This window comes from Oncorhynchus masou, chromosome 29 (genome assembly GCF_036934945.1).
Source record: "Oncorhynchus masou masou isolate Uvic2021 chromosome 29, UVic_Omas_1.1, whole genome shotgun sequence".
NCBI lineage: Eukaryota > Metazoa > Chordata > Actinopteri > Salmoniformes > Salmonidae > Oncorhynchus > Oncorhynchus masou.
In genome coordinates this window covers 85,539,460-85,553,986 of record NC_088240.1, presented here as the reverse complement: position 1 = coordinate 85,553,986, position 14,527 = coordinate 85,539,460, and the positions used below count along the sequence as shown (strand labels likewise).

The following is a 14,527-nucleotide window of genomic DNA, read 5'->3' as shown; positions in this document are numbered from 1 at the left end:
ATCTTTCGAATTATGATCACATCTAAACAGTTTAATCGGAGTATCTGATCTGCGCATGTGCTGGCACCGGTAGCGCAACCCACTTCTTATGCGCGAGTGACTCTGGAAATATACAATTTACAAAGTATGCAATTTACAAATAGTTCACATTCAAACTTTATGTCCCAACTCTGAATCAAATAGACTTGACAAAAATAACGTGATTTTGGTGGTAGAACGTTTATTGGCAATTTTGGGAATTTATTGATGTCCCATCAGGTAGCCTGATTTCAGATGCGTCCATGCCAACATGATTAGGAAAATCGTTCTTGCAAAACATGTAAACGTTTTAAAACGAACTATTATATTAATCTGACTGGACTCACTGTAGACGTAACTCATGAACATCAAAACGCCAGTAGGGGAGATGTTACACAGGATCTGTGCGCACCACTGGCGCAGTTTTCACACCAGTGAATGACCACGAGAATGGTTGTCTCTGGTTTCTCGTTTACGCGGTGTGACTAAAATTGCTGTTTTAGACTTACATGTAAACTCGATTACATGGCGAGGTTTAATTTTTACAGATTTTGATAATGCAAGGTTCGAATTTGAGGTATAGTCAGCTTTTGGTGTAAAATGACACTTCACAAGACAACATTTGTCATACAATTTATTTTTACAAGAGCACAGAAATGTACAGGGCTATTAGGGCAGATTCCCAGATCAGCTCATACGTCTTCGAGCAAGGAGAGGATGTGCACCATAGTACATTTAATTTTGTGTACTATCTTCATAATGTACAACTTGAAAGTCAAAATCAATGTGGGGGGGGGGGGGACTTATTTAACCTACTGCATATCTGAAAATACATGGTTACACTTTGGCAGTCCCTTTACATTAGCATAGGAAAGTCCTCTCAGTCTTGTATCAACAAAAAGCCAACATCTTGGCATGAAGCCCGCCATCATGACTAAGCCTCGATAGGCAAATAGCTTATAACAAAATAAGGATAAATAAAATAAATACACTTCAAAAATAAACAGGCACTCAATTTTCCCATTCCACACTAGAACCACAACAGTCTCCGAACACAAGTTGCATAATAAACTACCCCTTATGTACACAGGCAAGTCAAGGCGGCGGGTTTCGCTAACTCTGTGCTAATTTAGACAGCCGTTATTCATGTTCAACTACTATAGAATAAACTGAGAAAAAGTGCAGTAGGGGAGAGATGTACCATTTGATGTGACTACAGGACTGACCCTCAGAGAAGTGGGGGAGAGATGTACCATTTGATGTGACTACAGGACTGACCCTCAGAGAAGTGGGGGAGAGATGTGACTACAGGACTGACCCTCAGAGAAGTGATGTACCATTTGATGTGACTACAGGACTGACCCTCAGAGAAGTGGGGGAGAGATGTACCATTTGATGTGACTACAGGACTGACCCTCAGAGAAGTGGGGGAGAGATGTACTATTTGATGTGACTACAGGACTGACCCTCAGAGAAGTGGGGGAGAGATGTACTATTTGATGTGACTACAGGACTGACCCTCAGAGAAGTGGGGGAGAGATGTACCATTTGATGTGACTACAGGACTGACCCTCAGAGAAGTGAGGTGAGGACTGATGTACTGTTTGATGTGACTACAGGACTGACCCTCAGAGAAGTGAGGGAGAGATGTACTTTTGTGATGTGACCCTCACATTTGGACTGACCCTCAGAGAAGTGGGGGAGAGATGTACTATTTGATGTGACTACAGGACTGACCCTCAGAGAAGTGGGGGAGAGATGTACTATTTGATGTGACTACAGGACTGACCCTCAGAGAAGTGAGGGAGAGATGTACTATTTGATGTGACTACAGGACTGACCCTCAGAGAAGTGGGGGAGAGATGTACCATTTGATGTGACTACAGGACTGACCCTCAGAGAAGTGGGGGAGAGATGTACTATTTGATGTGACTACAGGACTGACCCTCAGAGAAGTGGGGGAGAGATGTACTATTTGATGTGACTAGAGGACTGACCCTCAGAAGGATAGTGTGCAAAGGCAGGCTTAGAAGCCGAATCATTTTAAGCAACAGTTTTCAATGGGGGAATACAGACAAGTTATGGAGCAGGCCTATACATCAACATTCAACTAGTTAATATAAGTCAATAATCAATCTTCAGTGACAATATCAAACCTAAAACACCCATACTCCAACATGTGAAAAAGTGAAAGGGTTAAATGAATGGAGTGTTGGTCTCGGAGGTCGTTGTAAGGTTACTCAGAGTCAATGGCCTCCACTGAGGCGTTATTAGTAGTATGCCATATGTAAACATCACACAGTGCAAGGGGCATTTGTTAGCATCAAGGCACATCATTCAACCACGCATTATTATTTTAGACTGAAACACACAATTTAAAACATGTAGGCTACGGTACATGTTCAGGTTTGTGTCCACCAAAGGAACCAACATTTGTCAAAGGAACTAAAAAAAAAAAAAAGGGATATACCTCTCGCTTACAACTCTCATGGTCATGGCTGTTTATGATCTGAACCCTATCGGCCCTGGTCAAGAGTAGTGCACTAAATAGGACATAGGGTGCTATTTGGGACGAATCCCATGCCTGTGGTGTTCTGGGCTCAACTGTGATTTTTGTTGTTGTTGTTGGTATATCACTCAATGGCAGAGCAAGTTGTAGTGGTGTGTGGTTTGAAAAGCAGCAGCAGCAACCAGACTTCCTGGCTCCATGTTAGCCTAGGCAAGCCTAAACGAGAAAATATTCACACAAACATGTTAGATTAATAAATCATTCATTATTTCTAAAATTGTGTTAAAATAGATATTGCACCAAAAAAAGATTGATTGACTTCTACAGAAGCTGTGGTAAAAGAAAACAGTCTGGTCCAATTTCACAGAATCTCCAAAATCTTCACCTAATAACTGTAGATATTCTTTACAAATGTATCTTCGCACCAGGCAAGTTCATTGACACACTTGTACTTTCACTTACATGTCATTGTTTTCATCAAACCTCTTCTCCAACCATGGCACACCAGGTTCTCTCTGTAGAAATGAATGAACATTCAATATCAGGAATTTGCAATAAGCCACGTTAAGCTATGGCACTGAGAACAGGTTAAAGGTAAACATACAGAGCAGGTTGGCAAGTGACACGCAAGGTAAATCAAAAGGAGAGGCTTCTGAATTTACTCTGATTCAATAAAGGAACTACTAAACAAGCCATAATTGAGTATGAGTCGAATGACGAGCTTACCGCCTTTTCCAAAACAACAGGATGTTCTGGTAAGAAGTCCGGTTTTCTTTTAGCAATGGGGGAACTGGCCAGTTGAATCAGGAAGTCTCTAGTGTAAGATATCCTCACTAGGAGAGAGAATCACTTGAATCAGTCAACATCCATACACGATAACATGTGGATTGTGTCCCAAATGGCACCCTATTCCCCATATAGTGCACTTCCTTTGAGCCTTGGTCAACAGTAGTGCATTATAGGGAATAAGGTGTCATTTGGGACACAACTATGGACTAAAGTAATTCAAACATTTTCAACTCACACTTCAATAGATAGATAGCTTACCTTTAGTTGGGGTGGAGTCTTTTTGTGGTGTCTGAGTATGGAGATGGAGGATTTCAAAAAACTGTTCCACTCCAATACTGTTAATCTTTCCACAGGATAAAAACATGGTCAATGCAAGAAATTGATTCATCTTATAGACTGCCTACTTATCCGAGCAAGTAATTGTCTGTTCTCTGGGTAAAACTATGCATCACTCACTGTTTTTTCTCCAGCTTGTCCACACGCAGATGGCTCATTTCTAAAGCAGGAATCTGTATAAAGAGAAAGTGGGACACTGGCTGCAGTTGGATTCTCTACCCTTCTCTTTGAAGTGTGCACTCACTCACACACTTCCCCTCATCGACTAAAAAGGAATTGACTTGAGTAAGAAATATCGTAGAAACCGACAACCTTTGCCTACACCAATCCTATGCTTTTAAATATAACAGGTAGGGAGCAAGAACACACTTTGGGTAGAAGGGTAGGTAGGGAATCCGATCTTGAATACTGCCTGTTAGCCGACACATTCATTAATTTTTGTTCTTAGTCCATGACTGTTTGTGAGGATCACACTTCATAAAATTGGGCCAAGGATGACTTAAAAAGTAGCAAGATGTGTAGGTTGACAGTTGAACATGAGTGAACGAGTCCAGTTAAGTTTACCCTGGTCAGTACTGCAGCGCCGCAGTGGTCTGGCTGGCTGTAGGTGCTTCTGTAAGATCCGCCTCCTTGACACCTCCATCCTGTAACAGCAAAGTGTTATGAAGCCGTCTAACTTAGGATGTCATGGTCAAGTCTGTTTAAAGTTAGTCTGGTCCCAGATCTGTTTGTGCTCTTGCCTGCTCGGATTGTCAAGCTACAATGAGAGACAATTGTATGATTATGACGGCACCGACTGTCACTCAAGCTAATTCAAAGTGCTGCGTGTCACCCACCACATTTGATAAAAACATGACCTCAGGTCTTTCATCACTCGCTCATCAGCACTGCAAAAGCTGAAGTGTTGACTTGAATTGATTCGTTTTGCCACCATAAAAAGGTGATATAGGTTTATTATTCTAGGAAGTTTGATGATGTTTTGACCTGGGATAGTTACATAAGATGCGAATGTTGTCTTTAATAAACTAGCAACAGATAATTTGACAGATGAGTTAAACTATCCTAAAAACTCTCCCAGTCAGCTGATTTGCTAACTCCAAAAAGCCTAGCTAGCTAGCACTGGCAACCCACTTAGAAATCCAACGGTTAACGTCAGAAAAACTAGCTATGCTTTATCAACTTTGATTTATGGGTTTTAATCAATTGAACTTGGCTAAGTTAGTTGTTAAGTTGTGACAGGCATTTCGCGTGAAATAGCTACTAAATGGATGCAGTATTTCGGTGAAAACTTTCAGTGCTAGCATCCCCATCATCGCTAGGTGGCTGGCTGAATAGCCATGGCTGCCACCTAACGTTAGCTAGCTAAGTTATCTCGTTGGCCATTTTTTTTCTTCGAATAATGCTGACCGTAATTTATTTATCATGGCAAAAAAAAAAAAAGTTTCTCAAGTTCTGTTCACTATGAAAACCCTAGCAGGCTACCATTATTGTGTCTAGGTCATATTTACCTGACCCTGTATGTTCGGCGACACAGGAGTGCCTTTCCCCTCCGAGAGATGCCACACTGATGAGGTGCCGTTTCTGCTGTGGTCATAAAGGTAACGACGCGCAGCAAAGTAACGTTTCGAACGAAATACACGCGAGCGGAGACGAGCGGGTTACGGACGCAATCTTTCCCTATTGAAATCCGTGCAGAACAAATTCTTAGAATATCATACTGATATCAAACGGAGTTTTCCTGCTTTATCATCCAAGTATCGGTATGTTCAGCGTTACAATACTTGTTTGATAAAATAACTTTAAAAGTTCTGCTGAACATTTTCAAAGGCAAATCTGTCTGTTCAGTTATCTGGCCTTATTGCTTAAATATACATTTGTGTTACAGGAATATGATAATTGACAATAATTATTTCAATAAATGTAATTGGCGTGTCAGTATGTAGTAAAGTTCATGTTTATGCCACATGAGCGCGCTATGGTACAACGCCATGGGCCATTAGACTGGAAAGAAGAAATGTACCTATTGATTAATTTTTTTATTTATATATATATATATATATAAATAAAATGGTCACATATACCGGATAGCTGCAGTGAAATGTGTTGTATTAGAGGGTCAGCCATAGTAGTACAGCACCCTTGGAGCAAATTAGGGTATAGTGCCTTGCTCAAGGGCACATCGACACCTTGTCAAAAATCTAATTTTATTTGTGACATGCGCCGAATACAACAGGCATAGACTTTATCGTGAAATGCTTACTTACAAACCCTTTCCCAACAATGCAGAGTTAAAAAGTAAATAGTAAGACAAAATAATCAGGCTATATACACGAAGTAGCCTTACCGGGTCAATGCGCAGGGTACGAGGTAGTTGAGGTAATTTGTACATGTAGGTAGGGGTAAAAGAGACTAGGTATTCAGGATAACGTAACAGCAGCCTGTGATGTGTGAGAAAGTGTTTGTATGAGTTTCTCAGCTGCCTTATGGCTTGGTGGTAGAAGCTGTTAAGGAGCCTTTTGGTTCCCGACCTGGCGCTCTGGTACAGATTTTTTTCCTTTTTCTTATTTAACTAGGCAAGTCGGTTAAGAACAAATTATTATTTACAATGACAACCTACACCAGCCCTACCCAGACGATGCTGGGCCAATTGTGCGCTGCCCTATGGGACTCCAATCACTGCTGGGTGTGATACAGCCCGGATTCTAACCAGGATGCCTGTAGTGACGCCTCAGGCACTGAGATATTGTGCCTTAGATCGCTGCACCACTCGGGAGGCCCGAGCTTGCTGTACGGAAGCAGACTGAACAGTCTATGACTTGGGTGGGCGGAGTTCTTGACCATTCTTTGGGCCCTTCTCCAAGGTATTCGAACCAGTGACCTTTTGATTACTGGCCCAAAGCTCTAACCGCTAGGCTACCGGCCACCCAGTTATTGCTTCAAGGTTTAAAGGGGAAAACCGTAATTTCTGTGAGAATAGTGAACAACATTCTATCCTTTGGTCATCGTAGTCCAACTCTTGGTTACTTCTGGAAATTGAGTAGCTGGAATTAATGTAGGTGCAATTCACAGATTCTCAGTAAAGCGTGAAAGTCTCCTGCATTCTAAACTCGGGCTTTATTCTCACTGCTCCTGACGAACTAAATGCATGCATCTGCAACAGAATAAAAAGGGAGTGAATGCAGACAGTTGAGCCCTTTGCTTGTGTTAAATCCTGCATAACTTGCCGTATGATTTGGGGAATACCTAACGTATATAGATACTTAACAATTTGAGTGTTAGCGTGTGTCCTCCAGTTAAAGCGAAATAACATTGCATTCATGGTCATTCTGATTCCAAAGACCACCAGATTGACCACAGGGGGAAAAAAGGACCATGGGCAATGCAGTATTTATCAAACAACAAAATATCTTAGACAATCTTGGAAGACAACAACAGGAGAACATTATGAATTTTAATTAAAGAATTTCCACTAAGTTTAAATGGACAACTTTTACACTACAGAATGCAATAAACATTGAAACAAATAGTAGCAAAATTAAGTTCTACCATCACCCAGCTGCTAAAGAAAATACAATTTCAGGCAAATTTCACTAAAAAGGAAAAGCTTCAGAAACAGGCTACATGGCAAGCAAGCGATGGGCAAAATACAAATAAATCATTTTGTTATTCTTTAAGGGGGGGGGGGGGAACTATGGACAAAAGGTTTGTCCGTTACACATTGAGTAGAAGGCTATATACACTCACACACAGTATTTTTTTAAATCTACAAATTGTTCAGTCGCCATTGTTGGAATCCATCAAACTAACCAAATACTGTGAGTTGTTCTTCCTAAAACATCAGATTTTAAAGCCCAAAAAGATTATTTCCTGTTCTATACGGAGGACAAATTTCACACAAAAACTAGTTTTACTTTTCTGTTGCCTATTGGTCTTCCACTCAATTCCTCAACTGCCGTTAACGCCTCCAAGCGAGATCCAAAAACAACCGTTGCTGAGCCTTTGGGAATCCCTTTGTTGTCATACTGCAATGAGACCGATCCAGGAATCACACGATATCCATAGCAAAAGTCGTAGATTTCTTCAATTCTGATAGTCGAAGGCAGATTAACCAGTTTCAGGCATGTTGGACCATCAAACTGCTGCGGTGCAGAAGGTCCAGAGCCTCCATGTCTATGAGCAGAGCCATTGCCCCGGTTGTCAAGCAGAACAGGGCTTTCCATCATTTGAAAATCGAGACCCAGACTGCTGCCTCCATGAATATGAACCTGCAGGTCATTCATAGGAAGATGGCCTATATCAGGGTTGACCCTGTAATCAGTGTACAGATGGGACGTCGCCTCACTGTTCCTGGCCAAGTACCTCTCTGAGCTTCTCTCTATCTTTTGCTCTTTCACTGCAGGTTCACCAACACCAAATTCACGCATCTGAGCCAGAGAAATGCATTTCAGGATGAGATTTGTTCCAAGAAACCCTTGCCCATTCAGAGACTGTGCCCTCATAGCCTCCTCCTCAGTCTGAAAGATCACCAAAGCCTCTCCAAGCCCATTGCCCTTATGGTCAAGCAGCAAAACAACAGCCTCCTCTGTGATTCGGAAGCCTAGGAAGAAGTCCACAATCTCAACTTTGCGCACGTCGAAAGGCAGATTTCGCACATACAGGCAAATCTTCTCAGATTCATACACATCCTTATCGGTCTCTGTTGGAGGCCTTTCCTGAGATCGGCTGTAAGACCTTTCAGAGAGTAGTGTGCCCTCCATTGTATTTCCCCCAGATTCTAGCATGGTGACCATTTTCTCTTTCGAGATAGGAGAGATGTACACACATCGTTTGAGAAATTTCTTCTTGTGAAGAGTCAAGGCAGCACCGTAGTCCCTCAGGTTATTGAACAGCACAAATGCGGACCTTGTCTCTGATCCATACTTGTCAAGAAGGTGAAGGATTTGATCATACTTGAGGTCTGCATGTTGGAAGATCTCCCTTATGTCCTTCTTCTCCACTAAGTAGGGAAGGTTTTCCACCAAGACACAGAACTCATCATTGGAAGGAGAAGGGGACTTAGACCTGTAGGCCACTGGTGAGAAAGACCTAGCACGGTCTGGAGGAGACCTCTCAGTGGGAGCTGAGGAAGGCCCTCTTCTAAACTTACCTCTGCTGTCTTCTTTAGCAGGTTCCCTACCAACATCTGCCTTAAAATACTGCTCTTCCGAGCATGCACGGAGTTCCACAAACCTGGTTCCAATGTAATGCCGATTTCTTTTCAGACCCTCTCTAGCATCCCGTCTGGATTTGAACTTGACAATTCCTTTCACATTTGGTTGGCCGCGGTCATTTCTCATTATAATAATGTCCTCCACCTCTAATCCGGCAAAGAATTCTTCCACGTTGTCTTTGGTCGTAGTAAAAGGCATGCCTTGCATAAGCAAATACACGTCATCTTGACTGCTTGGCTGTGAGGAAGGCTTTCGGGCCCGACTACGTACATTACTGTAAGACCCTGATCTACTGCCCATCTCTACAAGCTCTTTTCTTCCAGGTTCCTCCTTCCTGCCTTCTCTTTCCGGTCTTCTGAAATCTTCCTTATACGGCCTCTTTTTGGTCACCTCAGGTTTTATACTTTGCTTGAGAACAGCCTGCATTTCTGTCTTGCTGCTCAGCCGTAAGTGAACCGGGAAACCTTTGATGGATCCCTCCGAACGGGTCATCGCCCGCCTCGCGTCTTCATTGGAAGCAAAGATTATGAAAGCCTCCTCACGCTCCCCACCAAGAATGTGCACCCCACCATCTGGGATTTTGAGGCCAGTGAAGAAATTGCGAACGTCCTCAGAACCTGCAGTGATTCTGAGCCCCTGTAAATGGATGACCACCGCCATTCCGACAACAGCACAAACAGCACCACCTGTAGACAGAGGGGTACATAATAGCATTATTGCAGAACAGTCGTGTCCAGCTCACCAATGCTCTCCAGACCATTCCACTATAACATCACCAAAACAGGTGACACCTTGAGAATGAAAACAGCAACTGAAAACGTTCTGAAAGGACTACGCTGCGCACAAATCTGCAGGTCCCAATACAACACTTTACGCCACCACAAAATGGAAACACCATAAAAAATAAATATATATACAGGCAACAACGGTAGGTCGGAGATTCTAACATCTGAAAGATTAACACGTAATCTCCAGGAGTGACAAAGTTCAACCATTAAACTGGATGTCCCTTTCACAGATTGTTCCATCTCAAATCAGCTGTGCATACATTAAATGCATCAGGTATGAACCTTCACCATAGTATAATGGCAGGCTTTCAATCTACAATTCCAGGCTTCACTTTATTCAATCAAGTGTTAAAAGGTTCACACGTTTCATGCAATATTCTCCTTCATTAAGTCGCATATACACCACATGACCAAAAGTATGTTGACGCCTGCTCGTCGAACATGTCATTCCAAAACCACAGGCATTAATATGGAGTTGGTCCCCCCTTTGCTGCTATAACAGCCTCCACTCTTCTGCGAAGGATTTCCACTAGATGTTGGAACATTTCTGCGGGGACTTGCTTGCATTCAACCACAAGAGCATTGGTGGTCGAGCAATTAGGACTGCCTCGCAGTCTGCATTCCAATTAATCCCAAAGGTGTTCAACGGTGTTGAGGTCAGGGCTCTGTGCAGACCAGTCACGTTCTTCCACACGACAAACCATTTCTGTATGGACCTCACTTTGTGCACGGGGTCATTGTCATGCTGAAACAGGAAAGGGCCCTTCACAAATTGTTTCCACAAAGTTGGAAACACAGAATCATCTAGAATGACATTGTATGCTATAGTGTGAAGAATTCCCTTCACTGGAACCAAGGGGCCTAGCCCGAACCATGAAAAACAGCCACAGACCATTATTCCTCCTCCCCCAAACTTTACAGTTGGCACTATGCAGAGGCAGGTATGGTTCTCCTGGCATCCGCCAAACCCAGATTTGTCCGTCGGACTGCTAGATGGTGAAGCGTGATTCATCACGCCAGAGAACGCATTTCCACTGCTCCAGAGTCCAATAGCGGTGAGCTTTACACCACTCCAGCCGACACTTGGCATTGCGCACGGTGATCTTAGGTTCGTGTGCGGCTGCTTGGCCGTGTGCTCGTTTTTATACACCTGTCTGCAACGGGTGTGGCTGAAATGACAAAATCCACTCATTTGAAGGTGTGTCCACATACACTATATATATATACAAAAGTATTTCTTCTCTGCGTCTATGGCATGAAATTGTGTATTTGCCAGAAACTCTCCAAACTATATGAGAAACAGGCATGTATTTCAGACCATCAGAATATCCAAACCACAAAAAAAGGCACAATTTCTGTAGATGGGTTATTGCTTGATATTAAGTAATAACCCATCAATCATTAGGCCTACATTTCAACATACCATACACATCATAATTGATAAATAGGGGAATGAGATTAGCCATGGACATAGTTAAGCGCTTTTCGGACAGCGGAATATCGCCTAGTACCCCTCTGAGTACACCACTTGTCCCTCAAATCAAAGCGGCTAGTGTCTCCGGCAGCTGCTCCAAAGACTGTGACCATAGCAACAAAATAAACATAATCGACGTACGAACGAAGAAACGCTATAACGCCATAAGCATTCATAAAAAAAGTATTTACACGCAACAGAAATTATAAATCCAAAAATGTATTAAGGGAGAAAAAAATGTATTGTTAAACGTGACTCTAAACTGACAAGTGTTTGCCAGTGGGCAAGTTAGCTGATCCTGCTGTTGGATGTAAGTGTGGATGTATCACCACGCTGGCTACATGTTCTACTGTGATTGGTCAACAACGGCACCCCTAGAAAATAAGAGCAGAATCCTATTTTCTCTGGCTGAGCGGCTTCCAAGTGCACGAGAACCAGTAACTTTCCCAGGTCTGGCCTGAGTAAGTTCACAGCCCAAGACCTTTTGATTTTTGGGGGGCCGGGCCTCAGAGGTGGAAAAAAATAAGTCTTCGGTCCAAACACCAGGGTAAAGTCTACTGGAAATGCACCATAGGCATAAGAGTAATAGCTGGCATACTTGAGCATGATTGGTCGTTCTGCTGCACAAATCAAAAAGAAGCAGCCCACACCCTACTGTGACTGCTACTAGTCAAAACGTCATGCCACAAAATACATTTAATGTAGAGCACACACACGCCAATTGGTCAATTTCACGCCAACATATACTGACACCTTTAAAAATATATAATTTGTAAAAACTAGAGTTTACTTTAGTAAATAAAATAAAATCTCCAGTCGCACACCGCGATTCAGGGTTTCATAATCATCGTCCATGAACATAATTGGAGGGGGCGACATTTCAGTTAAATGCAGAGAAGAAAACCGTCACAAAGCAACCAGTGCGAAACGCACTCATCTGGCTAGAACAAAACAGGATACGTGAAACTAGTTAGAAAAACCAAAAGCTATGGCATCACTTGAGGAAGTTAGCACACTGTTCCTAGGCCGTCATTGAAAATAAGAATTTGCTCTTATTAACTGATTTGCCTAGTTAAATAAAAGGTCAAATAAAAAAATAAACAGCCCACCATAGCACGGTTCCTAACGTTAGCTAGCTAGCCGGTTAGTTCACAGTTGAACAGCCACATTGTCAGCGTTTTAGTTACCTAAGAAAATGCACAAGCAAAATACACCATACAACATTAAAAACTGAATTTGTATTTTTTTTAAAGAAAGTCGCAATCTAACGTTAGCTAGCTACATATCAGCTAGCGTAGCTAACAACGCTAGCTAGCAGGGCCTTGTAGCCTGGCTACTCGTAAAATAATGCTACGCTAGCATGATAATTTCATCCCAAGAGTCACACCGAAGAGAGAAACTTACACAGGCAGCGAGAGAAAAAGTTATTTCTTAGAAAATGTGACCAAAAAATCAAAAGGATGGCGGGAAATAATATATTTTTGCCCTTCTTGAGGATATAACACGTTTAGAAATACGGAAACGGAGAAGTTAGAAGATCTCGCAATGTCAGTGTTGCCGACTCCTCAGCAAGGAACGTAGCTATTGGCTGTCCTAAAAGTCGCTAGAAGTCGCTAAATGACGTCATCGCTTAATTTGTATAATTGACAATGTGCATGTAATTGTGATGTACGCTGTAGGAGAGAGGAATAACGTCGTGGGAGAGATAAAACGTGAGTAAAAAAATACCCTAAATATGTTTAGAATTACAAATGAACGTTCTTCTGTCCATTCTTGTTTGTTTTATGTCACAATTCCAACCCTCCTCCTTTATCTGGGCTTGGGACCAGAAAAAGTGACCCAAAAGAGACACTCTGGCTGAATTACTTAGTTTTCTATTTTTGTTTTTTAGTTTTCTAAATTTGGTTTGGTTTTTAACCTTATGGTCCACTTAGGAGCCGACAACAAGTAGGAGCCTACAATAAGTCACAGTAAAACATGAACATTTTTAACCATAACATTTTAAAAAACAATTTTATATACAATCTAAATGGACCAAAAAGTGACAATAGAAAAAAATGGCAATGTGAGAAAGTTATGTTAACTAGTCTGGCAACACTTAAACAACACAATGAAACTCCAAGTCAATCACACTTCTGTGAAATCAAACTGTCCACTTAGGATTCACAATACATTTCACGTGCTGTTGTGCAAATGGAATAGACAACAGGTGGAAATTATAGGCAATTAGCAAGACACCCCCAATAAAGGAGTGGTTCTGCAGGTGGTGACCACAGACCACTTCTCAGTTCCTATGCTTTCTGGCTGATGTTTTGGTCACTTTTGAATGCTGGCGGTGCTTTCACTCTAGTGGTAGCATGAGGATGGCACATCAATGCAAGCTGTGGCAAGAAGGTTTGCTGTGTCTGTCAGCGTAGTGTCCAGAGCATGGAGGCGCTACCAGGAGACAGGCCAGTACATCAGGAGACGTGGAGGAGGCCGTAGGAGGGCTGGAGGAGCACTGCCAGAGCCCCTGCAAAATGCCCTCCAGCAGGCCACAAATGTGCATGTATCTGCTCAAACGATCAGAAACAGACTCCATGTGGGTGGTATGAGGGCCCGACGTCCACAGGTGGGGGTTGTGCTTACAGCCCAACACCGTGCAGGATGTTTGGCATTTGCCAGAGAACACCAAGATTGGCAAATTCGCCACTGGCGCCCTGTGCTCCTCACAGATGAAAGCAGGTTCACACTGAGCACATGTGACAGACGTGACAGTCTGGAGACGCCGTGGAGAACTTTCTGCTGCCTGCAACATCCTCCAGCATGACCGGTTTAGCGGTGGGTCAGTCATGGTGTGGGGTGGCATTTCTTTACATTTACATTTACATTTAAGTCATTTAGCAGACGCTCTTATCCAGAGCGACTTACAAATCGGTGAATTCACCTTCTGACATCCAGTGGAACAGCCACTTTACAATAGTGCATCTAAATCATTAAGGGGGAGGGGGGGGGTGAGAAGGATTACTTATCCTATCCTAGGTATTCCTTGAAGAGGTGGGGTTTCAGGTGTCTCCGGAAGGTGGTGATTGACTCCGCTGTCCTGGCGTCGTGAGGGAGTTTGTTCCACCATTGGGGGGCCAGAGCAGCGAACAGTTTTGACTGGGCTGAGCGGGAACTGTACTTCCTCAGTGGTAGGGAGGCGAGCAGGCCAGAGGTGGATGAACGCAGTGCCCTTGTTTGGGTGTAGGGCCTGATCAGAGCCTGGAGGTACTGCGGTGCCGTTCCCCTCACAGCTCCGTAGGCAAGCACCATGGTCTTGTAGCGGATGCGAGCTTCAACTGGAAGCCAGTGGAGAGAGCGGAGGAGCGGGGTGACGTGAGAGAACTTGGGAAGGTTGAACACCAGACGGGCTGCGGCGTTC

General features: G+C 43.0%; 2 protein-coding genes across 3 annotated transcripts; both read right to left on the bottom strand.

Annotated features, from left to right (window-relative positions):
• Positions 1–2,623: 2,623 nt before the first annotated feature.
• Positions 2,624–5,246, bottom strand: gra (granulito). Its single transcript, XM_064946685.1, has 7 exons — positions 5,161–5,246; positions 4,217–4,296; positions 3,773–3,825; positions 3,575–3,659; positions 3,254–3,360; positions 2,990–3,042; positions 2,624–2,743 (listed from the first exon to the last, which is right to left on the bottom strand). Exons 1-7 carry the CDS (start codon positions 5,244–5,246, stop codon positions 2,734–2,736), a joined length of 474 nt encoding a protein of 157 aa, XP_064802757.1. The 3' UTR covers positions 2,624–2,733.
• Positions 5,247–7,089: 1,843 nt separating this feature from the next.
• Positions 7,090–12,708, bottom strand: rbm12bb (RNA binding motif protein 12Bb). Of its 2 annotated transcripts, XM_064946679.1 has the most exons (3): positions 12,529–12,708; positions 10,543–10,819; positions 7,090–9,548 (listed from the first exon to the last, which is right to left on the bottom strand). In XM_064946679.1, the coding sequence occupies exons 2-3, from the start codon at positions 10,607–10,609 to the stop codon at positions 7,543–7,545; spliced, it is 2,073 nt and encodes a 690-aa protein (XP_064802751.1). In that variant the 5' UTR covers positions 10,610–10,819; positions 12,529–12,708; the 3' UTR covers positions 7,090–7,542. The 2 variants fall into 2 exon arrangements, with proteins under 2 accessions (XP_064802751.1, XP_064802752.1); XM_064946680.1 differs by lacking the exon at positions 10,543–10,819.
• Positions 12,709–14,527: the final 1,819 nt, after the last annotated feature.